Source organism: Micropterus salmoides, unplaced genomic scaffold (genome assembly GCF_014851395.1).
Source record: "Micropterus salmoides isolate LMB-PRFRI ecotype aquatic unplaced genomic scaffold, ASM1485139v1 Ms_hic_scaffold_15, whole genome shotgun sequence".
In the NCBI taxonomy this organism is placed as follows: Eukaryota; Metazoa; Chordata; class Actinopteri; order Centrarchiformes; family Centrarchidae; genus Micropterus; species Micropterus salmoides.
The window spans coordinates 4,538,695-4,566,009 of NW_024040596.1; the positions used below are offsets into that span (position 1 = coordinate 4,538,695).

A 27,315-nucleotide genomic window follows, 5' to 3' on the forward strand; every position below is an offset into this window, starting at 1 on the left:
TGGTGATAAGGTGCTACACGCAGACAAACATACAGTTGACATAAATAAATGTAGAAATATATAAATATGGAATAACAAAGCAACTTATATAAGAATAATGAAAGAATAGAGAAACATAATACAACTATTTGTGGAGAAAGAACAATGTGGCAGATATATATGTGCATTACTCCGGTTTGTGTTGTGCAGATGTATTGCAACGGAAGAGAATATTGTGTACATAAATATATAAATTGACAGTTTGAAAATATAAAACAACGATTAACAATTAACAACAAATATGTGCAATGTGCCAGGTTTGTGCATGATATGAAATAATATTTACATGTGCAGAGACATTTGCGTTATTTGAAAGGGGGAGTGTCAGTGGGGGACCCGGACCCTTGTTGATGAGGCTAGATGCAGACTGGGAGAAGCCGTTTTTGTGGCGAGAGGTTTTGGTCCTAATGGACTACAGCCTCCAGCCAGAGGGGAGAGTCTGAAACAGTTTTTGTCCGAGATGGGAGGAGTCAGCCACAATCTTTCCTGCTGGCCTCAGAGTCCTGGAGGGGTACAGGTCCTGAAGAGAAGGAAGCTTGCAGCCAGTCACCTTCTCTGCAAAGCGAATGATGCGCTGCAGCCTGCCCTTGTCCCTGGCAGTGGCAGCAGCGTACCAGACGGTGATGGAGGTGAGGATGGACTCAATGATGGCGGTGTAGAAGTGCACCATCAGTGTCTTTGGCCGGCTGAACTTCTTCAGCTGCTGCAGGAAGTACATCCTCTGCTGGGCCTTCTTGGTGAGGGAGGTGATGTTCAGCTTCCAGTTGAGGTCCTGGGAGATGACGGTGCCCAGGAAGCAGAAGGAGTCCGCAGTGGTGACTGGGGAGTCACACAGGATGATGGGGGAGGGTGGGTCTAGGGTCTTTCTAAAAACCACGACCATCTCCACTCGTCTTCTGCGCGTTGAGCTCCAGACTGTTCTGGCTGCACCAGGTCACCAGATGGTCAGTCTCCCACCTGTAGGCGGACTCATCCCCACCAGATGAGCCCAATGTCCTGCAGCCAGGGCAGGGATGATGGTGTTGAAAACAGAGCTGAAATCCACAAACAGGATCCTGGGGAGTCATCATTTACAGACCTGTTGTCTCTGTAGGCGAACTGCAGGGGGTCCGGGAGAGGGTCTGTGATGGATTTAAAGTGGGACAACACAAGGTGCTCAAAAGACTTCATTACCACAGAAGTCAGGGCGACAGATCTGTAGTCGTTTTGTCCTGTGGTCCTTGGTTTTTTGGGGACAGGAATGATGGTGGAGGCATTGAAGCAGGCTGGAACATGGCATGTCTCCAGTGAGGTGTTAAAAATGTCTGAACACCGGAGACAGCTGATCAGCACAAATATAGTGCTTCAGAGTGCTTCGGGGTGGATGGGGAGAGAGCTTTGCAGGGTTTCTGCCTCCTGAATAGTCCTGTTGACATCTCTCTCTGAGATGGAGAGGGGGTGGAGCTGGCCAACTCTGAGGAGGGGGAGGAGGAGATGGTGGACTGGGGCTGAAGCTGAGCGGAGGAGTCACGTGGGATGGTGTCCAATTGACTCTCAAAGTGGCAGTAGAACTGGTTCAGCTCATTTGCCAGGCGACAGTTGTTAATCGAGTGGGGGGGGGGCTTTAGGTTTGTAGTTAGTGATCTGTCTGAACCCCTTCTAGACAGAAGTGGCATTGTTGACAGAGAACTGTTTTTTTAGTCTCTCTGAGTGCAGTCATTAGCTTCTCGCACCTCCTTGCTAAACCTGTACTTTAATGCCCTGCACCTGGCCCTGGCCCCACTCCTACATGCCTCCTCCTTTCCAACCTTAAGGCTCGTGCAGTCTTCACGACGTTCAGCGTGGGCCGATAGCCGTGTTCTTCACACTACACAACTTGCCGTCTAGTGATGGGAGTCTTGAAGTTGTTTTGGCGTTCACACTACGTGACTGATCGGTGACAGGGGGTCACGCACCACACGAGCTGACAGAGACTCTGTCACCCGACGCTGGTCTCCAAACCAAGTTTTGTCAAGAAAACACAGGTGAAATGGGAATTGAAGCGAACCAAAACACAAAACAGCTGTTGTTTGTTATTATAAAGATAGCAATTATAAAGACAAAGAATCTGGGTGAAAGAATGGATTAGCACATGCAGGTAGCAGGGATTGTTTGAGCTACAGAGAGAGGTGGAAGTGAGTAAAAAAGTGTTTTGCGGTGAAAAAGTAGCTGCCTGCTCTCATTGGCTGGATGTGGATGTCGAGTCGGCCGACTCCTCCAGATATTTGGCATGCTAGAGATCTGGCAGACGTCGGCGATGTGTCAGAAATGTGTCGGGGAGCCGTTTTCTTGCATCGTTGAGTAGTTCACACATAACGACTGGCGACCGCCGATCAGCTGCTGATTTACCCCTGATCACAGCCTGATGGTCGCTGAGCTCGCCGAGCGGCAAATTGAGCGAAAAATCGTGTAGTGTGAACCAGGCTTTAGCTGTCTGAGTTTAGCTGTGAACAAGGGTTTGCCATTGGTGCTTGTTGGTATACAGCTGTCCTCACAGAAACTGATGTAGGACGTCACAGCATCAGTAAACTCATCCAGACTATTGGTAGCAGCCCTGAAAATATCCCAGTCAGTGCAGTCCATACACGCCTGAAGATCCTCTACAGCTTCACCGGTCCATTTCTTTGATGTCCTCACTACAAGTTTACAGAGGTTTAGTTTCTGCCTGTATGCAGGAATCAGGGGCACCATGACGTGATCAGAGTGTCCCAGTGGAGCGCTGGAGACAGCGTGATAGGCACTGCTTACTGTAGCGTAGCAGTGATCCAAAGTGTTCCCCGCTCTGGTTGGACACTTTATAAACTGTATTTGGGGAGTTCTTGGCTGAGGTTTATAGGGAAATATAGGGAATAACGGTACCCACTTTGGACAGTCTCCCCTCAAGGGCATTTCTGGTGCTACACTGCAGACACAACAAAGCAATGCTAATAGTTATGTGGAGATTTAAAAAAGAGAGCTCGAGTTCAAATCCTCCTAGTTCCTTACCCCCCCACACACACGGCCAATCGCTACATGTTTGTTATCAGCTTAAGAAGTTCGGAAAGAAAATTATCAGATGCCGCCCCATCACTTTTGACATTGATAGGAGGTTTCAGACTCTGTTCAATGATCTGACAAGCACTTTGAAGCATACAGACGTCTTTAACATTGGCATGGTTAGGGGTTAACCAATTCATCCAGGATCCTGCGGGCAATGTATGCATCAACTTGACTCCTAGATAACACTGTAAGTTTCTTGTAGCATTCATTAAACAAGTTTGTGGTGGCTAATTGATTATGGCCCTTTCCAGAACCTCCAGTGCTGATTGTGTCTCCAAGTCAGTCCCAAATGGAACTTTGCCAGCAGACCTCTGAGAGGATGGTACTGAGCTGTGAGATCTCACGGCCCAATGCAGTGGTGCGTTGGTATCGAGACGGACTCGAAGTGGAGGAGAATGACAACCTTATTCTGGAGGTGGATGGTGTCTACAGAAGACTTATTATACCTGAAACTACTGTCAAAGATTCCGCCGAATACGTCTGTGATACTGCGGATGACTCCATGACATTCTTCGTAAACATAGCAGGTATAAAAAACTAAAGTAGATAGTTTCTGTAAATAGCTGTTCCTGTGTCAATGTTTATCCATTTCTAACACAAAATTTCCTTAATGCACAGAGCCTCCTGTTCGCTTCATACGGCCAAGGAAGATGGCAAGTAGAGTAGAGAAACTTGTTGGGGAGACTCTGGTTCTAGACTGTGAGGTTTCAAGATCAAATGCTGAGGTCACCTGGAAGAAGAATGGGGAAGAAGTAGAAGACTCCAGAAATATCACCATCCTTGAGGATGGTGTCATGCGTCAGTTAACCATTCACTCACTAACCGTGGAATGTTCTGGGCAATATGTCTGTGATGCAAAGGATGATGTGATGGATTTCCATATTAATGTGCAAGGTAATTGTACTTAAAGGTCCAAGATGATATGGAGCACCACATCTCAAGTCCAAGTCCTGAAACATGACTTTTCTTGTTCATTTTCAGATTTGCCTGTAAAGATTCTTGGAAAAACAGCCGCAAAAACAGAAAAGCAGTTCTTAGTTTCAGATGACATTATTCTAGTATGTGAACTATCAAGATCCAACGCTTCAGTCAGTTGGTACAAAGATAATCAGCTAATTGATGACACTGAGCGATACTGTAGCGAGGAGCAAGGCGTTTTCCGATCACTGGTAGTCCTAAATGCTGGGCTCGAAGATTCTGGAGAGTACACCTGTGATGCTGTGGATGATAAGATGGTCTTCTATATCACTGTCAAAGGTAATCATATTATTAAGCACTGTAAATGTTATGTTTTTCCATTCACTCCGCAGGAAAATAATGCTGTGTCTTTTATGTTCAGAGCCTCCGGTACAGATCATTGGAAACTCCGGCCATCCGGAGCATCATATCCTGGTAGCTGGAGATGACCTTATATTAGAGTGTGAGGTGTCTCAGCCAAACGCCACCGTTCAGTGGCTATGGGATGGCAAAGTACTGAAACCAGACACTCGTATAAAAATTGACAGCTACGACGTTGTGAGGAAGCTTGTTCTCTCTGGACTCCAGCCCTCAGACTCTGGAAAATACATTTGTGATGCCATTGATGACAAATTGGTAACAATTGTTGAGGTTCAAGGTAAGATTTAAATTACTTTGAAACATGTCTTAGATTTCAGTTCTGTACTTTCTGTTTGAATGAATGTGTTTCATGTATGAACACAGGATTTACAAGCAATGTCCTTGCAAATCTCATTTTCTCAGAGCCACCAGCCAAGTTTGTGAATAAAATAGTAAATAACAACATCTCAGGCTATGAAAATGGGAGTGTCACACTGTCTGCCATTGTGAGCCGAGAAAGAGCTAATGTTCGGTGGCTGAAAGATGGCCAACTATTGAACGGGGACAACATTCACATATCCAGTGAGGGTAATACCCACAAGCTCACCATTAATCCCCTGCAGCTGTCAGATTCTGGAGAATATGTCTGTGATGCAAACACAGATGAGATGTATTTCAGTCTTTTAGTCAAAGGTAAGAATTTGGCACTCCTAAACAAAATGTGACCTCTATTTCCAAGTATATATTTACTTTACTTGTAACAGTCATAAAGTTATCACTGGATTTACATTTCTTTATTCTACTCATCAGAAATGACGGTGAAATTTATCAGACCATTGGAGAACATTGTGTCTCTGAAAGGCAGCAGCCTTATGTTACGTTGTGAGATCAACAAGCCCAAAGGAGATGTCCAGTGGCTAAAAGATGGCAAAGAGGTCTCTCCAAGCCGTCGGCACACGATAAGGGCACAAGGTCGAGAGCGAAGCTTTACTATCCACCAACTGCTGGAAGAAGATGCTGGAGAATATGCTTGTGAATCCACAGATGACAGGACCTCAGCTACTGTCACTGTAGAAAGTAAGTCAGTTTAAATCATTATCATTTTAAGGCAGATCAGAGAGGGAAATCATATACAGTCTTATTAATAAAAATAGTTGAAAATAGTCAGTGTGCCATCTTAATGTTTAGAGCACAATGAATCTAATTCAGCTGAATGCTTTGCCTTCAGCTCCCCGTGTATTCGAGTTCATAGCGGAGCTTCGTAACATCACTGTCTGTGAGGGAGAAGATGCTATATTTAAGTGCGTGGTTTCACCAGAGGACACTCAGTTGGTGTGGCGCTTAAATGGAAAGCAAGTAGCTCTGAATGAGCGCGCTGTCATTTCAAGCAACGGACTATGCCACATGCTCTGCATCCACAACTGCATGGTTTCAGATAGCGGCAGAGTGACAGCTGATGCAGAGGGGTTGGTATCAGAGGCAGAACTCCAGGTTCAAGGTGAGCCGTTGCCCCAAACATTAACACTTTAATTATATTTATATGTCTCAATGAATCACAACATTACAACATTTAACAACCATTTACTGTTCAATAACCTTATCTCTCTCTGGTAGTTATCACCATATGTTGTACTGTAAGCTATTTTCAGCAATACTGGAGTGAATGTGAACATAAAAGCAAGAGACTTTGAATGGCTGTGTAGCCTAAGTATCACATAAGCATACACTGAATATGACAAATAATGACCCTTTCAGAATTGTTGAAGAGGCGCCTTTGACGGCTAGCGCTTAGCAGCTTCTCCTGTTAGAATTCCTCTGGTAACTGACAGAGACAAGTGGCTCAGCGGTTTGGGAATATGTGACGCTGCAGGAGGCAAGACTCCTCTGAGCTTTTGCTTGCTCTCTGTGCTTGAACTTTGCTGATTTCTTATCTTTGTATGGCTTCAAAGTGTCATTATATATAACAATGAAAGAATTCATACATGCATACAGTGCTATCATATAAAAAGTAAATTGTTGACACTGCCGCTTTTTAGTAATTCTTTAAATTCTTTTTTTTTTTAGAGCAACAGGTGTTGTTCACCAAGAAAATGACACCATTTGTAGCTGAGGAGTACAGTGAGGCAACTCTAGAGGTGGAGGTGAGTCTAGATTCGGGAGAGGTGCAGTGGATGAGGCAAGGGATGCTGATCCACCCTGGAGCCAAGTATACTGTGAAACACAAGGGCCGAAAACACAGTCTCACCATCCACAAACTGGCCATGTCTGACCGGGGCACCTACAGCTGTGAAACCCTCCATGACCGCACGCAAGCCCAGCTCACAGTGGAACGTGAGTGTGCACGTGTTCTCGCTATGCCCCGTTGTTGTTTGTTTACCGCCGTTGCCGACGACTCCACCTCTTCCGCACACCATCGCTACTTCTTGTGCAGGCAAAGCTCAATTAACTGAGTAAGAGTAATTTGAGTGACTGGGGACCAGGGTGGCACTTATACTGGAACATGATGGCAACCAACAGGTGACAGCCCATGTTGACTTTCAGACCAGGGCTTCTGTATTGACACAGGATCAATAAAGCCCTGATGATTTCATTACCTATGTCAAAGGCAAATGAGATTATAGTTTTAAGGGAAGTGCATGATAAATAACAAAGTTAACATGCTATTGTTCAACGACTAGAATTTCATTTTGGAAAGAAAATGAGCACTACTTAAAATTTCTCCAAAGGAGCAAGCTTGGCACATTGTAAAACTGGCATCTTGTAGTAATTAAGATGTACTTATGCTTGTTTTTCTTTTTGCATGCTTCTTATATTTCTTAGTCCTATGATCCACAGGCCAGTGGGTGAATTAAAGGCTGTTCTTTCAACACTAGTGTGGGTGGGATGGGGAAAGTCAGACTTCAGGCTGCTGTTGGCACCTCCTATGAATTTGGATCTCCTCTCATTGCATCTAAATTTACACCCTGGCCTTCAAAACTAAGGTTGTTGTCATCAGGTCTCCAAAATAAACACTCCTTTTTTCCACAGGGAATGCTCGTCTGTGTTAGAATAAGTGAAAAATGTTGGCAGTTTCAAAGCTGGCTTTTGTGTAAAGCCCCATACTCAAATGACTAAAATATCGGCTTGTCAATGTGTGCCAGCTTGTATCATTTAACTGCTGTGTACAGAACAGACTCCAGCCTATTCTGTTACAGAAAATGGACACCATGTCTGCTCAGGGTTAAAGCGGAATGAAAATGCTAGTTACAGGGGCCAAGCTTTCAACCTTTGTTTAACTATACTGCAAAGTATTTACATATACCCACGAAGTAGATCGCTGAATGTACTTGTAATTGACGCTCTTACACAGTTCTGAAATTTTCTTTACAGCTCGAAAAATCACAATCAAGAGAGGGCTGACTGACGTAAAAACCACAGAGAGAGAAACGACGTCTTTTGAGGTGGAGCTCTCCCATCCCAATGTCCCTGGCACCTGGAAGAGGAACGGAATCCAGCTTAAGCCGACAAATCACTTCCGTATGAGTGCCAAAGGAGAAGTCCACAGCCTCACTATCTCTAACCTCTCAGTAGAAGACACTGGCACCTTTATGTTCTGTGTAGAGAATTTGAAGACGTCTGCAAGGCTTGTTGTGAAGGGTAGGTCTTTTAGAACAGGAGATTTTGTTTGTTTAAACAAGCAGAGCTCAAAATTTGATTTTACCATAGTGAATTTAAAATGACTTTAAAAGTAATTTTGAGACAATGCAGCTATTACAAGGCCAATTAACATGTAGTGTTGTCATAAGTTATCTAGAAAGGCTACTTAATAATTTTTCAGCTCACAGACCACGTACAGTACCCTGCAGTACTACCAAAACAAAATGTTACTGTACTAATTTTGTTATGACCTCAGACTGGTAGCTAAAGTGGTCCACTCAGAGTAGACCAAATGCCAACCAGTGGAGGCATCATAATAGAATAGAGTGACAGCTCTGCTACTGTTGCCTTTATCTAGGCTCACGTTACCAACACAAAATAGCCAAGGATGACCCAGTGAAAAGCAGTACCTCTCTGTTCAGTCTTTTCTGTCAGGTCCTAGTTTAACCTCACACTGTAAAATAATCCTCTCCATGCCGAGTCACTCAGTGTGCACCATCCCTTTGAGCTAAGGGGTTGAAAAGCTGGGGATGACAATTGTTAAAATTAGTCCACATAACTTAACTGTATATACTTCAGACTTCAGCAGCAATTCATACGGTTCATTGGTGTATTTTGTAAGAGGCGTTGTGTCTGCCTAACTTAACTTGCTTTTTCTCTACCAGAGCCCCCAGTGACAATTTTCAGAAAACTGGAAGACCAGAAAGTACCTGACGGGGCGGTAATCTCCATAGAGTGTGAGCTATCAAGACATAATGTTGATGTGAAATGGATGAAGGCAAGTGTTGGATTTTTATTTTTCTCCATAACCAACATTTAGGCTCTGATTTTTTACAAAACTCCAGAGTCAAAACAATCAATAATAAAGTGTCTGTAAGAATATGTTAAAAATTGTCAAGTAAATAAATACATATTCCAAAGAATGACATTTCACGCAGTTGGACAATGCATCCCGTACAGTTTCAGTTGTTTAGAGATAATTAATTGTGATTGTGATGATGAATCCTTTTCAGGATGGGGTTGAGGTGAAGCCAGGCAAGGACTTGCGCATTTATGCAATGGGAAGGAAGCGTTTTCTTCAGATCATGAAATGTCGCGTCAGTGATTCTGGCATATACACCTGCGATGCCGGAGATGTTACTACATCCTGCGCTGTGGAGGTCTATGGTAAAGTCTGCTGTCTAATACAAAAATTTACAGACAACGGCCTGTAGTTTCACAGTGGTGTGAGGCGACGTTATAGGCTGGCTGAAAGAACAGTGTGGGCTGTGTCATGAAAGCATCAAGAGATTTGTAATATTATTCAGCAGAACTGCACACACAAATTTAAACAATATGCACTGAGAATTGCTGTCAACAAGTACTAAACACCGAAAGCCCAGGATACGACAAAACACCCGACTTACACTGCAGCAATGTCATCAGCCATTTCTACCAAATGAACGCAGAGGCTAGAGGTATAGCTGAGTAAGCTGCACAAGCTGTGTGTTACTTCTTTTCCACCACTTTGTATCAGCAATTTGTCAAGAAAGGTGGCTAACTCAATTACAGGGCAGCAACTAAGCAGTTCTGACTGAAAATAACTATGTTTATATCAGAAGTTTGTACTTTGGTTAGATCCGGGTCAGTCCTTTATTTACAAAGGACATAATGACTTTCTTCATTCACTCACTGACTTTGTGACTGACAGCACGCATAAGTTATTCTAGATAATTAACATCAACGTACAGAAAGAAATCAGTGACACATTAGTCTGGAGGATGTAAAGGAAGATATCCCCAAAAAATATTTGAATGACAACATACATCGAGTTAAACTTAATGTGTAGCAACATCTATGTCAACCTACATACAGTCTGCAGCACAATTCACCAACGGGTGCCGCACTATTATACGGCAGACATTTTGACGTGTCCTGACAGGAAAAACACAGGCATTATTGATGCTATATTCAGTTTACCTTTGGTTGTATTCTGTAAGCTAGCTCACAGTGACACCTCCTTTGACAAGTCAAAAATGTCTGCCGTGGAAATTTCTATGACAGAGGGTAAATGATGTCAAAGAAACAATAAAGTAAAATGCTTTTAGGCTATGGTTGGCCACATTTAGCAGTACGACCATAATGTGAGAGGAGTCTGAGTTTGGGTGACCTAGGTATGTTTCCACTCGCACAGCTAGCAAACGAAGTAAGCTTTAGTCAGACATGTCAACACTTATTTGGGGTGCTTCTGTGTAGTTAGCTTGGTAATGCCAGGTAGGATAATTTTGACCAACAAGACAGTAAACATGTAACTTGAACACAAAAGAAGAAAGCACTTACCATGCACTGCCAGATAAGCGCTGCCATCTTAGTTGCTGTTAGCCTCTTCTTTGCTAGCTGCTATAATCTGCTGCGCTTGTTTTGCGGCTTCTCTTAATGCTGGGGACTTTGTTATTTCCCCTGGGCGAATTTTATTTACATTTAGCCACCTGTAAATCTTTCTCACCCATTCATCAGGACAGTTCAAATCACTAACCCTATCTTTAGGTAGGTGGCTAGCTGAGAAGTGCATACCGGACTCCATGGTGCACGTTCCCCCTGACCTTAACTCAAGTTCATTCAATCAAAAGAGCTAAGCTAAATTAAATGTCAAATAAGCCACAATATGAGAAGCAGAAAATGCTTTAATTACCAAGAGAACCACAAAATTCCAAAAACTTGGTGGAGCATGGTTATATATTAAAAAGGCCCTTGCCACCTATGGTTCACCCACACAGGTGATTTCTGTTAAGGCTGATTAGACTTTTATTAAGGACTGTGAGGGCATGTACAGACTAAACTTGATTGGCATCACTCTCTCTCTCTTCTGAAAACTTTGTTGCACCTTGGGGCAAAGACAAATTACACTTTTATGATTCTTATTGGCACATGGAGTCCTGTGATCTCACGTAATTCTCAGCAAAGCCACCCAACTTCAAGCTGAGCCCAGCTCGAACTGGCACAGAGTAATTGAAAACATGTGTGGGTGTGCAAGGTTTTACAATCATGGCTGCGTACTAAATACCTTTTCAAATTAGGTGAACATTTGAAATATATACAATTGTTTTTTTCTTCACCAAAATTAACAGGTTATAGACCTACTAGTATAGCATATACTATACTATACTAAAATACTACTAATAATGGCTATTATTGTGATTACAATTAGTTTGTGGTATTAATAGTAAATACTGGTACTACAAAAGGGGAAGCTGTTTGTTGAAGGAGGTCCAGGCTTTGAGTTAATGGCAGGACAATATCGGAGGATTCTGTGCAACTGTTAGCTTTCAATGTAGGCTATAACACAGAAAATAAAACATTTCTATACATATACACATATCCATTACAGTATTTTAAAGGGAAAGGGAATCATATCGTACATGCGTCCTGTTAAAAAGAAGCTTTGAGATTGTTTGTTTTTTTGTTTTTTTTTTCACTTTCAAATTCTTAAGAGATGCCCGTAACTCTAAATTTCCTTCAATGTTAAATGTCTCTGCAGAGCGTGAGCTGCTCACCCTGCAGGGCCTCCAGGACCTGGACATCCAGGAAGATCAGAATGCTGTGTTTGTTTGTGAGCTCTCAGTGGAGGATGTACAGGGAGAATGGTACAGAAATGGGGAGAGGATACAACCCACCAGCACCATCAAGATCCGCCAGGAAGGTCAGCATCTCTGCTGATGATGTTATGCTCATAAATATTGTAAATGAGACAGAGGTTTAAAATGCTCTGATACTCCACAAAAATAATGTAGCCTAATAGAACAGAAGATAAAACATTTGAAAATCTGTAAATAATAATTTCCACAAATGGAAATTGAAAAAATCGTGTGCCTGGAATTGTGTAATTTTAGCCAGTAGAATTGAGCCAATTATTGTCTGGCTTATCATTTACCTTGACAGTTTTATTCTTATTTCAGGCACCAAACATTTTCTTCTGATGTGCAATGTGCGAGCAGAGGACTCTGGAGAGATCAAGTTCGTCGCCAGACATGTTGAATCAGTCGCTTACCTGGAGGTGGAAGGTATAATGATATGATGGTATACATTTATTATACATTTAGCAATTTGGGTGGCTGAGCTAGTTCACATTCTGTAAGCACTTAAAGCTGTGCAGTTAATTTTCTATTCATATCAAAATAGGGTCAAATATGTTTTTAAAAAAAAGAAGTGTGTTGATTTATGGAGATTAACAAATCATCACTCGTCCACTTACTAAATCTAAATTGCACTTTGGCCTTTTCAGAGCTCCCTGTCAACATTGTGAAACCTCTGCAGGATAAGACCGCCCTTGAGAAGAGCCGTGTGATCCTCGACTGCACTGTGTCTAACCCCAGATGTAGTATCCGCTGGTACAAAGGCAGCAATGTCATCCTGCCCTCCGAGCGCTTTGAGATCTGCAGTGAAGGCTGTTACCGCAAACTGATCCTCCAGCAGGTGGCGCTAGACGATGAGGGCATGTACAGTGTGCAGGTTGGAGAGTATACATGCTCTGCAAAACTGACAGTGGAGGGTAAGCGAGTTCATGATCAATTAACAAGCACTGCACAGGTTACAGCCAAACTTTTGTTTTCACAGCCATTAGTTTTTTTTGCAAATTTATTGTACAATATAATCAGTGTAATACAATATAATCTGTCTGACTACAAAAAATTAAGCATAGACATGTATATACTGTACTACTGCTCTTGTTATTGGTATGTGTGTGTGTATATGTACTAGTGACAAATGCCAGGACTCATCATAGCCCAACAACACACAGTGTCAGCAGCATGAGGTCTCTCTCTTATGTTAGTGCAATGCAGGGAAAGGAGAACCTTGTGCATAACCTTGTAGCTCCATCTACTGGCAAAGCAAAGCTATCACATGGATTCTATCCGGTTGTAATGGGATAACACCAGGGCATTAACACAAAATTGACCCTCCATTCTTCACATGCCTGTTTTCCTTTCACTCTTGCCTCCTCTCCATTTGCAACATCCTTGATCGTTTTGTTTTTTTAGTCATCTATATCTCTGCTGAAAGGTGGCTGTTCATTTTGGCAGCCCCTCACACAGCTGCTGCGGTCAACCTAAACTTATATCAGTTATAATGGATTCTAATGGCAGAGGCATAATTTGACCTTCTCAACACAAACTGTATAATAATTATTTTTAATTTTAAAACAATGAACATGGCACTTAGATGTCAAATGATGACAACAAAGTACTAATACTACACTGTAAAAATACTAGTTCTGCATTGAAAATGTTACTGAAGCAAAAGTATTTAAGTATAATAAGAAAAATGTAGTATTAAAAGTAAATGTACTCAATGCAGAAAAGTGTCCCTTGTGACTGTTGCTATTATATATTCTATCATGAGATTATTATTCCTCATGAATTCATGTAAAAGCAGGATTTTACTGCTGAAGTTGTTGAGCTGGAGCTCATTTTAAACTATTTTGTATCAGACTGCAACTAATAATTATTTTAATAAGCAATTCATCTGCCCATTATTTTCTCAATTAATCGATTGATTGATTGTAAAGATTCTGAAAAAAAGTGAGAAATGTCGTCACAATTACCCCAGAACCCAAAGTCACACCTTCACAGTCCAAACCTCAGCATTATTACCACTACATTCAAATAATTAAAATAATTAAAAGGAAAAGCATCAAATCTTCACATTTGTGAAGATGCGACCATGAAATGTTTTTTCCATGAACTGATTGAAACGATCCAAATAGTTGCTAATTAATTTTCCGTCAACCGACTAATAGTTTCAGCTATACTTGTATACACTGTTGATTATAACAAAACATCATATTTTATAAACTCTGTGTGTAAAAAGCTTCATTTGTAAAGAAATTAGTAACTAAAGCTTCTCAGATAAACGTAGTGAAATAAAAAGTACAGTATTTCCCTTTGAGATGTAGTGGAGAAGAAATAGATAGTGGCACGAAAAGCAAATACTCAAGTAAAGTACAGGTACCTCAATGTTGTATTTAAGTAGAGTACTTGAATAAATGTACTTAGTTACTGTCCACCACCATAAATATGGGGGAGACCGGGTATGGTTGTAACAGTTTTTGCTTCAGCAACTATAACTCACTGGATTTTTTAGCTAAAGTTCTCATACTTTTATACAAAGTACCCACATTTGTTCACTACACATGGCACCAATTCAATCCTCTACACGGATATCACAGACCTCGTGAGTTGATGTCAAATGCATTGTTACAACCTACCCCAATACCGACAATAAGACAAAAGAAGCAAAAATAGATGCCACACTGTATGATATGCTTCAAAAACAGGTAGTGATATAAAAGAACAATGTTTCTCACTGTAACAGAGTTTCTGATGACTCGTACGCAGTTACAGTATGTGTATATAAATGTATCTATCGAATAAACTTACTTAACAGTATATTTAATAAAACGTACTAAATTAAAGAACATCTCTGTACATCCTTAGGTCTAACACAAAAAAAAAGTGTGTCTCCTTGTGTGTATATCCTTAATCAGAGTCACATTCAGTGCTTGAAGTGGGCCGATACTCACTGGTAATAAGTACAAGCACGTCTATATTTTACTCTTGCGCGTGCACTTCTCTGCCTTCTACACCGGCGGAGACGGAGTATGGAAAAGATCGAGTGCCGATGCGCCAACAATGTGAACAACATGTGAATGGGAAGTACTGGTCACAGTGCTGGTAACCCTGCAGTGCACGCTTGGTGGGCCCAGACTGCAATGGGCACTCTGTAAAATATTATAATCGAGAAAGTCCCCAGTTGTATGTATAGCACTTCTTAAAGAAGTGTTACAACCCACCCCTGTCAGCCAATGTTTAGCTAGCTGTATTAGCATAGTGGTTTGAAATTAGAAAGGAAAAAATTCATCACATGTTGCCTAAGAAAACACATTTCAGTCTAAAACAGGTCAAACTGTTTTATCTGCAATAGTATAGATACTTTACAAAACATCTTGGTCAAAAAATTTAATTAATTTCTGATCTTAAAATCGTTTTTTTCTCTATATATTCTGAATTTAACTGTTTCAACAACCACCGTGTCTGATCGGGGAGGAAGTAGGTAAATACTGAAATGATCACATGACTCCTATCTTATCTCTAATTGGTGGAATTGGTGTTGTTACAATTCTCCCTATGTTACAACCATACCCGGTCTCCCCCTAACAAAGGCTGAACACCATTTAGCTGCTTCACTGTCACACTGTCGTAGCTTAAATGGAAAATAGCCATCGTTAATATTATTAGTAACACCTGTGCTTTTCCTACAATAACAAGTCAAAATGTCTCACATGACTGTATTGTATGTGCCCTGGTCTGACATGTAGTGACTTTACCATAAACCAAGAAATAAAGGGAATGAAAGATGAGCAAAAACAAACTCTAGTGCAAGAGGTTACCTCGGTAAGACCTAACACTCACCACTTTGTACAAGAAATGAAAAAGCTTCAATTTAACTCCAATTTAACTGGATGATGTCAGGGTTCATAAACAAATGTGGGGTTGGCAGCTCAACTGTTAAATACACCTAATAACATGCGTTGTGAGCTAACAGCTTTCCCTCTCCTTTGTACACGGACTCAGCCCAGTCGGTGTTAATGGTCAGAGAACTGAAGGATGTGGAAGTCATGGCCCCTGATGAAGCCTGCTTCGAATGTGAGGTCTCGGCCCCTGTCGTCAAATCTCCTGTGTGGAGTCTGAATGGGGAGCCCTTAGAGCCGAGCTCACAGGTTTGCCTGGAGAGGGTGGGCACAGTCCACAGGCTGACCCTCAGACAAACCTCCCCGGACATGAATGGAGTGGTGGAGTTCACCGTGGGGAAAGCAAAAAGCAGAGCCCAGCTTCGGGTGCTGAGTAAGTAAAAGAAAAAGATGTTTCACTGCATTTTTTTATTACGTAATTTTCTGACCAGTTTACCTGACATTACTTTTTAAATGCATTTACATTGTCAGGGAAACGGGTATTACTGTATGGATTTACTGTATGGTACATGTAAGATTCAAAAAGCCTTGCAGGGATGAATTATGATTCTTTCACAGTTTGTATGCAACATGATTTCAAATCATTTACAAATATGTCAAAATAATCTCTTCAGTTTATGAAGCCTACTTTTGTCATAGTAATAGCATTAATTCAGTGTTTGTCCTTGGACATGCCACTGTGTGGGTGTATTAGTTGAAAAATAACCACTAGATGGAGCTAATGACAAAGTCTTGAGTTTTCCAAGATGACTGATAAAACATCACTAGTAGAATGATGTACCCTCAAGTAATGGAAGAAAATGGTGTTTTTAATGCAGAAATGGTTTATATTCATTAAACTATCTAACTAAAAAGCAATATTTGCATTAGAAGCATAAAAAAAAAGAAAAGAAAACATAAACCTTTCAGACTGATTCTGAATTGTCATGATGGCGTGTTAAAGTGTGGTGCATGACTTGGCGCTGCACAGGCAGCACATCGCAATATCTACAGTAAATGTTTTGACTTTGGAGTGCTGCATTCTGCAAATGATATAGGGTGTTTATGGACCTACTCTATCTGCAGGCATGTAGGTCAAACGATACGGCGCACTCACCCACAGAACATTCTCGAGCTACTTAAACATGCAGGAGAATAAACTATTTTTAGTTTTATTATGTTCACTCAGAGAGTATTATGTTCAGTCATCTGCTTTGGGTGGTAAACCTGTCATGAATTAATTCGGCTTTAAACTGAGCGCGATGTGCAGCACCAGCAGAACTCATGCTCAGCTAAGGAAATTGAGAGAACTTAAAATGGTCAGAAAGTATAAACTGGGTGGGATACATGAGTCATAGCCTACACAGCGTAATCGCTGGCAGCAGAGGAAGAGACTGGCAAATTAGATGATTTCACAAGATGAGATAATATCACAAGATGATTAAAGTTAGAATGATCTGTGGCACAAAATTATTCCTTTCCCCTGACTTTTCTCAAATTTTTGCTTTTTCCTGGTCAAATACTTGATAATTTCAGATATTTTGGCCCTTAAAAATCCTTCTAATTAAACAATCTAACTTAAAGATGAAGGGTCTCAAGTACCACTGGTTAGTTTTTAAGATGTCTGCAGAAAGCTTTTTTAAATATATTTATAATACAGTATATGTTTCGTAAAAACTGTTGTTAATGGTCAGGTAACATTTTGACAGAATAAGATCAAATTAACTGTTGCTCTCTGGACCTCTGCTTAAATTTCACAGGTGATCCATGAGTGACGTCTTCTTCATCTGTCGTCGGCTCATTTAAACGGATGGATTATTAAACTGATGCTTTTAAGTTGGCATTGCTTATGTATTTACAAACAGTATGTCTCTAAAAATGGTTTAAACAGGGTTTTGATGGATTTCATGCAGTTCAGTAAATCCAGGGAGTTGGTTTTCCTTAAGCAACTTGCATTTGAGGAACTAAAATTCTGTTCAAATAAAATGTGTCATAGTCCGTGTGTTAATAAATGTTAAGGGCTTCCTTTATCATAATACAAATTGCAGTTTGGATGTAAATAATGTCCTGTGTGCACAGATCTGACAGTAACTGTGTTATGGAAATTTAAACTGAATGTGTATCAGTGACAATAAAAATCTGATTTGAATACTGTAAAGATCAAATGACTTCACTAGTGGGAAGTATGGTTGTTCATGAAACAATATTATGCGAGTTCAGAGTTTTACACACAGCAGTTTGAATGCAATCCAGCCACAATGCAAGTCAGGAAAAAATAAACAAAAAAAACAAACAGATGCCATCTTGGTCGTTTGTAAAATTCTGTTCCCTGTGTCCGAAACAGTGGCCTGCTGGTGATTTTGTCTATTCAGATAAGTTTAAGAATGAATGAAAGCAAAATACATTTGTGAATCTTTAACCAGCACCATGTGTAATTGCGCAGTTTTTTCTGCAGTACCACTTGACTTGCTCAGTGTAATTTCCCCGTGTATCAGAGCATGGGTTTGTGTTGTGACAGCGAGCATTCTCTGACAGCAGCAGATATATTACCATAAAGAAAATGCAATGTTAGTTTCCAGTTTCACATTTGCATTTTGCTTCAGGCTTTGAAGATAATCTTCTAAGCAACAGTTTAGTAATTCATTACATTTAACAATTCATATCTGTTTTCATCATTTGTCCGTTGTATAGACTTTTTTTTTTTATGATGAAACCTGAAGTTCAAGTTTGAATGAAGGGAGTTCTGTCTTGCAGAAAGGGGCTTGTAATGTAAATACACTGGGCCAAAAATCAGGTAATTGAGGAAAGAAATAGGTAAATAATTACTTGATCTCCTTGATTGATAAATCAGGGCATGCTAGTGTTATTGTTGAGTGGGTGTTATGTTTGAACTTAAAGAAGAATGATAGTTACTTTCATATGAAATTTGTTCCATATTCCATTTTTCCATTTGACTTGTTTCCACCTCTGCCATGTTGTGTTGAGCGTTAGGTATGTGAAAAAAAAAAAAAGTACTGTAGTGAAATATGACCTGTTTCAATAAAACATGCTTTATTGATGCAAGGTAAAAATCTCTAGGTGTATTTTTTTTCCCCCCAATCTTTACATTTGACAGCAGCAATTTTAAAAACTCACTTGTTTGAACCAGTTTCTTTACTTGAGTCACAACGTTAATACTCTTGTTGCATACAGTAAAAAAAAAAAAGAAAAGTTAAATCATTATTTAAAAGACAGGTTATGGTTTATCATGTATTGTCAAAGTATCTCTCTTTAAAATCTTAAACCAATGTAAATACTCACGCTGACGCAATCACACCGAAACCCAAACGCACACATACAAACATCGCTCCAGACTGACAAAGTCAATCTGGCGCTTAAACATGTCTGGCACAAGTTTCCCCTGTGAAACTGAATATACAGATCAATCAGGCAGTACACTTGACTCCATTAAAGTCTTACACGAAAAAAAACTCGGATTCAAGTTTACCGATAGGAGGCAATTCAAGGTGTGCTTTCAGATCAAACAACAAACTTGTTAAAGTTGCCATAGCCGGTTGCAGCCTCCCCCTGCTGCACACATAAACAGTGTTGCTTGGTTGATCAAACTAAAAACTCAAAAAAAAAAAAAGGTAAAATAACATTAAAACTACATCAAAAACTACTGCCTAAAATCCTGTATGTACAAAAATAATGTCACCATTTCTGCAGTGGTAAGTCTCTGAAAGGTCCGATCAGTGCGCAGTCAATCTGTCCCAATGCTAATCTAAAACTGTCCGAAAGATGCAGACTTTGTACGTTTTATATACCTTATATTAAGCTTTTTCAAGATTTAATGTTGCAAGTACGAAGTGAGCTAATAAATCAAGATTATGATGTTTCGTGACTGGACATAAGACAACACATAAAAAGGTTATTACATGTGATTAATTAGATTCCAGTAATTAAACCTCATCAATGATGACGATCTCCCATGATTTTTGTTCCAGTTTCTTTTTAATCCCAATGTAAAATCTGAAAGATTGATTGTGTGTTTTTGGAGCCAAATTCCTACCGAAAGCCGTATTCGTTCAAGACTTTCGGAAGACACAGAAAGTGCACTATTTATGATCAAAAATATGTGTTTTGGACATGTTATAGAAATTATTAAACCAAAATTCACAAAACTTAATGATTGTCTTTTACTACATACACATCTGGCCATTTTAGGCAGAACAAAACAGAGAGTAAGTTAATGAGATTTCAGGGACAGTCGTCACTGATTTGTTATATTGTGCGAGAGCTTCAAATCCTATTACAAATGCTACATTGTAGTACTGACATGAAAATGATTGATGTGGTTCATTTGTAGAATGGCACTGAACAACTGTTCACACAATCTAGGTTTACAGCACGCTTAAATACTCACTGCTGTCACATGACAACAACACACTAGCTGCATTGCAAAAGACGTATACAGAAGTCTCATTTTCAGTCTTTATCTCGTATTTTTTTTTAAAAAGGAGAAAAGAAATCTGGCACTCGGATTGGATAACTGGCACTGCTGAAGTACCAAACCCTGTTGGAAGATTTCTTTCGCATTTTTATGCTATATACTGTAAGAACACGAGATTACATGACATTGGTTGCAGTGTGGTCCTTGTAGTCGGAAGCAGCGTTGAGCCTGTGGCCCACCAGCCTCCGTGGCCCCGTGACGACAGCTGCTGGTGATTATTTTCATCCTATTATCCTGCTTCTGTTAACTTAAACTCCTGTGCTGCTGCAGAAAATCATAGATGTCATCCACTTTGCTTAGTCTCTCAAAGAAGGGGATAAGTCGAGGAGCTCGGTGTCTGACATGTCGTCAAACCAGGATGCTACAGGAACCTGGAGGTTCGAAGAAGCAGGATATGGTGGGATTACAAGACCTTATCAATATTGCTTCATTTTCTATAATTATATTAATATTGGTCTATTGTTTTAAATTTTAGTGAACAACTATTAAGTGTCCGTTAATCACATGTATGTCAGCGTATTGCAGAGAAAGAAATATAAAAAGGCATACTGCGTTGTCGGGATGGAAGATGTAGGAGGCTGGGGAGTTGTCAATGATGATGACCTTGTTGAGGTCTCTTCCTAAACGGCTCAGGTCTTTTACGTAGTTCCCTTTGTGGAAGACACATGACTCCCGGAAGAGACGGCTCCGGAAGGCCCCCCATTTGTCCAACAGGTCCGACACAGGATCTGCATACTATAGTAGCAGGAGAAAACCAGCGGCAAGCTTTGTTACGTTAATCTATGTCTTTACAGCTATAATGTACGGGTATGTTCATTTAAATGGGACTTCACATGACATGAAAACTAAGATGAGTAAAAAATGCAGACAGGGTGATAAGAAGCACACGCACATTTCCCACTTAAAAACAACAAAAAGGAACACAGACTACTGGACTTTACTGAAGAAACTCAGTGACAATGCATTCTGTAGTATTAAACAACTTGTAAACACATCATATATATATTATTACAAGTAACAAGTTGCAATGGAGAACTTATTAGCACACAGAGACATTAGAATTCATTTGGAGATCTGTTTGTCCACCTGATGAATGCAACTCCAATATTCAATCTCTTTTAGCTGTTTCGGGTCTCCACCAACTCCTTTGGGAAGTACTTGGTTCTTTAGCCGTTACATGCTAACTTTGTCTGTTATTTGGTGCTAGGGAGGTACTGTGCAGTGGAGTAGCCTTCCCACTGTGTGCTGTTAAAGACTGAGCAGAGGGGCAAAGACTCTTGATCATGAAACTATAACTTAGTTATGCAAGTTGTACATTAGTCTGTTAATGTTATGGTACTATACAAGCAAGTGGATCATTTTCAATAGTAGCCTTTGAAACTTACACATTAATGCCTACACATAGTGCAACCAGCCTGCATTCAAATTCTATGCATGTATGCATGTATGAATATATGTGTCAGCCAAGGAGAAGTGATATCTACAACATTTAAACCTGGATATTTTCAAAACATATAGCATCAGCATTTGATTTCAGATGATGTAGACAAACTATATCTGTGACACTGTGGACAACCAAGGCAATGAAAATGTAATGAATCAAGTGTGAGAGAGCCACTGAGGTATAACCGACCAAATGCTTCACAAAGCTAAGTCAAGGCTAAGGTTAGCACAGTCTGAAGTAAATGTTAGAGGTTAAAATGTCTGTGCAGTTGTCTGACAGGTATCAAGATGTGTGAAGGTGTATGTGGAAGGTTACCTATAAATCAAACATAAAAATGACACTGGGCTTTCAGTGATTCTGAGCATAAGGTTTTGAAACAAAGTGTCAATCATGCCTGTTTGTGCCCGTTTGCAAAATGCCAGCCTGCCTGCTACAATGACTCAAATTTTAGACACAAGTTGCACAGAATGAGAACAGCAGTCTGACCTTGGATAAGCTTGCAGTGAACAAAACACACTCAAATAATTCTCCCATCCTCTTGAGGAATTCGTCAACGTGGGGTCTCTTTAACACATACACCTGGGTGGAGACACAAAAGGCACAGAAGTATGAAATCCACGGTAACACATGTTTCAGTTAGTAGGGATTTGACCAGGAAAACAAACTACGTAGGGGGAAATACACAGTGACAAGAAAAAGTATGTGACCCTTTTGGAATTTCATGGTTTTCTGCATAGATTTGTCATAAAATGTGATCTGATCTTCATCTAAGTCAAGGGTATTGACAAATATAATGTGTCTAAAATAATAACATATTTTCTGATCCTTCATGTCTTTCTTGAGAACAACCAAAAAACCTCATAGTGCTTGAGGAAAAAGTATGTGAACCCTTGAGTTAATGACCTCAAAAAAGTTTTTAGCACACTTGGAGAAGCACACAAGATTTGTTGATTTACATAAAGCTGGCAAAGGTTATAAAGTTATTTCAAATTCACCAGTCAACAGTCTACAGTTTAGCAAACATTCTATCAATTGGAGACACGTTGGGTTGGGACTATTGCTACTCTACCAAGAAGTGGGCGCCCAGTCAAAATGACACCAAGAGCACAACGAAGACTCATCAGTGAAGTAAAGAAACAACCCCGAGTGACAGACAAAGATTTGAAGGCATCATTGGAACGGGCTAACATCTCTGTTCATGGGTCTACAATACGTAAAACATTGAACAAGCAGGGCATCTACGGCAGGACACCACGAAGGAAGCCACTGCTTACTAAAAGAAACGTTGCTGCATGCCTCACATTTGAGAAAGAGCACATTGACACTCCACAGACTGAGCTATTTGGACGAACAGCACAGCACGGCATAACATCGTGAAAACTTCATCCCAACTGTAAAGTACGGTGGAGGAAACATCGTGATTTGGGCCATGTGGTGAAAATGTTGTTAGATTATTGGTCATACAACCTGCGGGTAAAAAGACAGAAAACCACTGCAAATATAATATTATTAATAAATCAATTAATTCATTATTTAATTAATTAATTAATAATGCAGGCATTTTGAGGGAGACGCTCTGCCATCAGACGGTCTCATTACAGATCAGTGCCACAACTAGTTTGCATTATTGTCATACAAAGTGGACCAGGGAAGTCAGTGGGCCACAACTGCAAACATGCAAAAAAAAAAGTTGTAGGCTAGTAAAGACTAATCATAAAAGCAGCTTATGTTTATAGAAATATGTATCTCCTTGAATTAATTAATTAATGCATATATCCCTACATGCTACATAAATGATAACGTTCAAAAAGTGCAAGCCTTTCATGAAGAATAAATATTTCATATTATAATGATTAGTCTATAATTATTATATGTTGTATTTATTTTTTGCTATAGTATTTTTTACTTTCATATTTTGATTGTAGTTCTTCCGCTCCCCAGGAGGTTTCTGTTCTCCCTTTGCTCCCCACCTCCTGTTCTTGACAGTATTTTGTCTTTTTATATCCTCTTAATGTGTTTTTATATCCTCTTAATGTGTTTTTGCATGTACCAAACACCAAGGTAAGATGTGCAAGCAAAAAAAAAAACTAAATGGTAATAAAACATTTTACAAATGAAATATTAAAAACAACAATAATACATAAAATAGTATTGTAATCATAGATTAGTACCATTTTAAATGACTTCCTGTGATTGGTTGGAAAGGTGTTCACAAAAGAAATGAACCACTGCTGAGTTCACTTGACAGCGGTCTGAGACCACCCCTGGGAGACGGACCAGAACAGTCTGTTGTTGTGAAACAGAGGGCGAGAGAGAGGTTGTTTGGTCCGTCACCCAAACAAACTGCACCAAGGGGGTAACCACTCCAAGGTTTGGTTCAACCGGACTTAACAAGGTTGGTGTGAACTCAGCCCACAACATAACAGAGCTTTTTAACATTATAACGTACATTTTAATATAATAACGTCTCCAACGTAACGTGACAGGTCTGTCCTTATCACGATAAACAGTATATACTATGGTGGTGCCCACTTGAGCACAGATTTTCCTCTACCATTAACATTATTTTCTCTCTATGTTGATAATTCTATGTTGCTATAATGACATCAAACATTGCAAAATAAAATACAAAGCTGGAATATACCATCAAAACACCATGACAGGTCTTTATATCTACTTCCACTAAGATGCTGGCGGCCTTGTTTCTGAACCAAGTCATCCCGAATAGGCTTTCCCCACTTTAACAAGCCTATCCTGGATTACTTGAAACAGACCCAGGCCCTTTGGACAACAAAGCTCGTCTGTCTTCTGGGAGGCCTAGCACAACAGCTTGTAGTTACCGTTTAAGTCACAACCATTCCCCAGCACCAATGAGCACGGCATGATATGCGCCACAGAGTGAGATTGATGACCGGTGACTTCTGAGAAGCCTGTCAGGGTTTCCTCATTTCGTCAGGCCATGGAAATAGCCACCTGCTGCTGGGAGCCATCAACAGAACGAGCTCCTGCACTGTCAGGGCACTAGCACAGTGTTTTCAGTGCATACTGGAGTCACCATGTTAGGATTTCTCTTAGTTTCGTATTTGAGTTTGGTCACTGATGTGTGGTATATACTACAGTACAATGATAGTCACTGCACATAAAATGGTGATATCATTCCTGTTTGCACAATCTTGTGACACAAATCTTTGTGGCTTTTAGTAAAAAGTAGTAAAGTCTAACACGCTTGTAGAAACCTCTATGATGGCTGCCTTATGCTTGGACAACGTGGTGATGCAACTGAAGCAACAGAAGAAGACACTGCAGCAAATTAAGCATATCAAGTGCCTACCTGGTGAACTGTTCCATCAATTTCCACTGGAATGATAAAATCAGCATTGTTCACTGGCTGTTGAAAAACACAAAGAGAATATTTTTCATTTCATCTTCAAATAAACTTTCTTGAGTGATGGCAACAAATCAGGGCTCATGTTGAAATTTTTGTGATGGAAAAACCTCAAGGCCATCAGTTATTTTGACAGATAAAGACTAAGAGCGTAACGTTCAGTAATTCACATGCAACTCTGTCAATAACCACGTGTAGACCACCTGTTGTTGACCCCTCTGTCCAGTTAGTGGCGAGTGTGCATATTAGTTAGCCTGCATGACCTTATTGTCTAGCAAGGCATTGCTAGGCTATATCACCAAATAGCCTAGCTATCGCAAAATGTCTTTAGAAAGCCCGATAATTATCTTGATAAACGAGGTAAAAAAAGTGCCATTGATGTGATGGAAGGTGAAGTAATACTGATAACGTGTTCAGCCAGTGGCAGCTAATGTTGCGGGGTCTGTGTCTCTGTTCATACTTTGAATAATCTGTAAGTTCTATTTGATAAATGTTGTTGAGATCAAATTAAATTCTTTTAAATAGGCTATGTGACTCATTATCTTTAGAAAATTAAAATGACAGGCAATCAATTAGGGTGGAAATTTTTTACCCTGTCTGTCAATGTGACAGATCACCAGAAAGTCTAACTGCAACAAATCTGTGTCAAATAGACAGGAAGACGCCACCTCAGCTTTTAAATAACACAGCACAGTAAATAATATGGCTCTTGTCACTTCCATCACTGAAATACAGCCACTACAGAAAGAGACATGGCTGATAAAAATACCTGATTTATTTAGGCAGGTCTCACACCTAAAATATGCGCCTCAAATATTAAGCGTGCTCTATGTAAGGCATTATACCATGGCCTAAATTGGTATCCTATGAGGTAATGCAAGTAAGACATAACAATTTTAACATAAATTATAACAGAAAGTGTAAGTTTGAATTTATTTTTCCCCAATGCATGTTGGTTTATGTTCAGTCCTGCACCCAATTAATGGGGATTAGTTAATCATTTATTTTGTTCTTTGTTGTCAGACTCAAAAGAATCTTTATGGGCAACAATGTGTATGCAGCTTGAACCCGAACTACAACACATTTCTAAGTGCCATCGGTACAAATGCTAATCCTCTATTCATAGCCGTTTTAGTTCTGGTTTGATCCGCCAACTCTTTGCCTTGCTAGAGACTCGCCGCCTCGGTTCTCCATCTCCACCCTTTCACAGGGAGCTGGCAGTGTGTAGTGTCTGTGGGAGCTTGTGGGCTGAGCAACCACCACAACACAGTCTTTCTTTTGCTGTTCTTTTTTAAATCCACTTTCACCCTCCACTTTTCTGAGGACAAATAATGCCTGAATGCATTGACGGTTTAAAAACACCCTCCTTCTCCTCCAACTACGCTGATGCTTCTTTACATGATTTAACCGCGATCTTAACCTGAATATTTAAAAGCCACCACGAATATGCTCCTAAAATTACTTCCAAGCATGTCTGGAATTTCAGTCATTTATCTGCCAATTGCGTTTTTCCTATCTTATTGCACAGGTCCTATACTTGTCATTGATTTGTGCCACTCGTGTCTCAGTTGTCCAGTGAAGTATTATCAAAGTGTGGTACCATCCTGATCACGTGCACGCACACACACACACACACACACACACACAGTACACATGCATGTGTACTATCAACTGGCTCAAGCAAACACTTTTTACAAGCAGCATATTTTATGAGTATGAATAATTATATGATTGAAAAAATGGCAACCATCGTGTTAAATCATTTTTTAAAAAAAAAAAAAAAAAAGGTGCCCCGTTCACAATTAAATCAAACATTACAATAATGTGTTCATTTATACAGTTAACTAATAGCAAGATAAAATTCAAATCAAATATAACATCAGCTATTGTTTTCATTAGCGTAATGGTAATTCCTGGATATTAATACAAAATCTGCAATTTTCTGTAGTGGTCGCAGTAGTATTTGTACTGACTGAACAGAGACGGCCCTTGGCGTAGGCGACATAGGCGGTCGCCTAGGGCGCAAAATCTCAGGGGGCGCTGCAAGACAAATCTTTATACTCGGCACAAATCAACTCCGCCCAGCTGATGCAACACCGGCGATTTAATCATCGCCGTGAGTCCAGACAGTAACGTAACTGGTAGAGTTTTGCAGCCTTGCTCTGTTTTGGACTGTGAGCTACACTTTTCGGAACGGCTGAAGAAGTTATCATGTGTGTGGATTTGTGGTGAAATTTCTGCCTATCAGTAGTGTTTTTGATTGGTTTCGCTTTCACGTGCAACACGCTGTCCCAAACTGTGTCGGTCAAACAGTCTAAGGGTTAGGCTATATACCAGCGAATCAATAATGTAATGCACAGCAGGGTAGAGGCCAGGTAGAATTAAAAATATTATGAATTCTCATTAAATGATGACATTAGTCTCGTAATATTGCTATTTTTTTCTGGACATGTCAAAGA

At 40.2% G+C, this 27,315-nt stretch overlaps 2 protein-coding genes across 2 annotated transcripts in view; one reads left to right on the plus strand and one right to left on the minus strand.

The window, feature by feature from the left end:
- LOC119903835 (obscurin-like protein 1) overlaps nt 1–17,824 on the plus strand; it is a 39,960-nt gene extending 22,136 nt beyond the window's left edge. Inside the window, 16 exon segments of the mRNA XM_038720083.1 lie at nt 3,348–3,623; nt 3,715–3,990; nt 4,078–4,353; nt 4,436–4,711; nt 4,837–5,106; nt 5,224–5,490; nt 5,642–5,911; nt 6,478–6,744; nt 7,783–8,049; nt 8,715–8,827; nt 9,063–9,216; nt 11,567–11,728; nt 11,985–12,089; nt 12,311–12,577; nt 15,660–15,929; nt 17,296–17,824. Coding sequence (XP_038576011.1) covers nt 3,348–3,623; nt 3,715–3,990; nt 4,078–4,353; nt 4,436–4,711; nt 4,837–5,106; nt 5,224–5,490; nt 5,642–5,911; nt 6,478–6,744; nt 7,783–8,049; nt 8,715–8,827; nt 9,063–9,216; nt 11,567–11,728; nt 11,985–12,089; nt 12,311–12,577; nt 15,660–15,929; nt 17,296–17,306 — 3,527 coding nt within the window. The 3' untranslated portion in view covers nt 17,307–17,824.
- A 742-nt stretch (nt 17,825–18,566) lies between these two features.
- Nucleotides 18,567–27,315, minus strand: part of LOC119903836 (carboxy-terminal domain RNA polymerase II polypeptide A small phosphatase 1-like) — a 31,937-nt gene continuing 23,188 nt past the window's right edge. The window contains exons 4-7 of the mRNA XM_038720084.1: nt 24,803–24,859; nt 21,958–22,050; nt 20,577–20,762; nt 18,567–20,398 (exon numbers count right to left, since the gene is read on the minus strand). Of these exons, the coding sequence (XP_038576012.1) occupies nt 20,324–20,398; nt 20,577–20,762; nt 21,958–22,050; nt 24,803–24,859 (411 nt within the window). The 3' untranslated portion in view covers nt 18,567–20,323. The remainder of the gene's footprint in view (nt 20,399–20,576; nt 20,763–21,957; nt 22,051–24,802; nt 24,860–27,315) is intronic.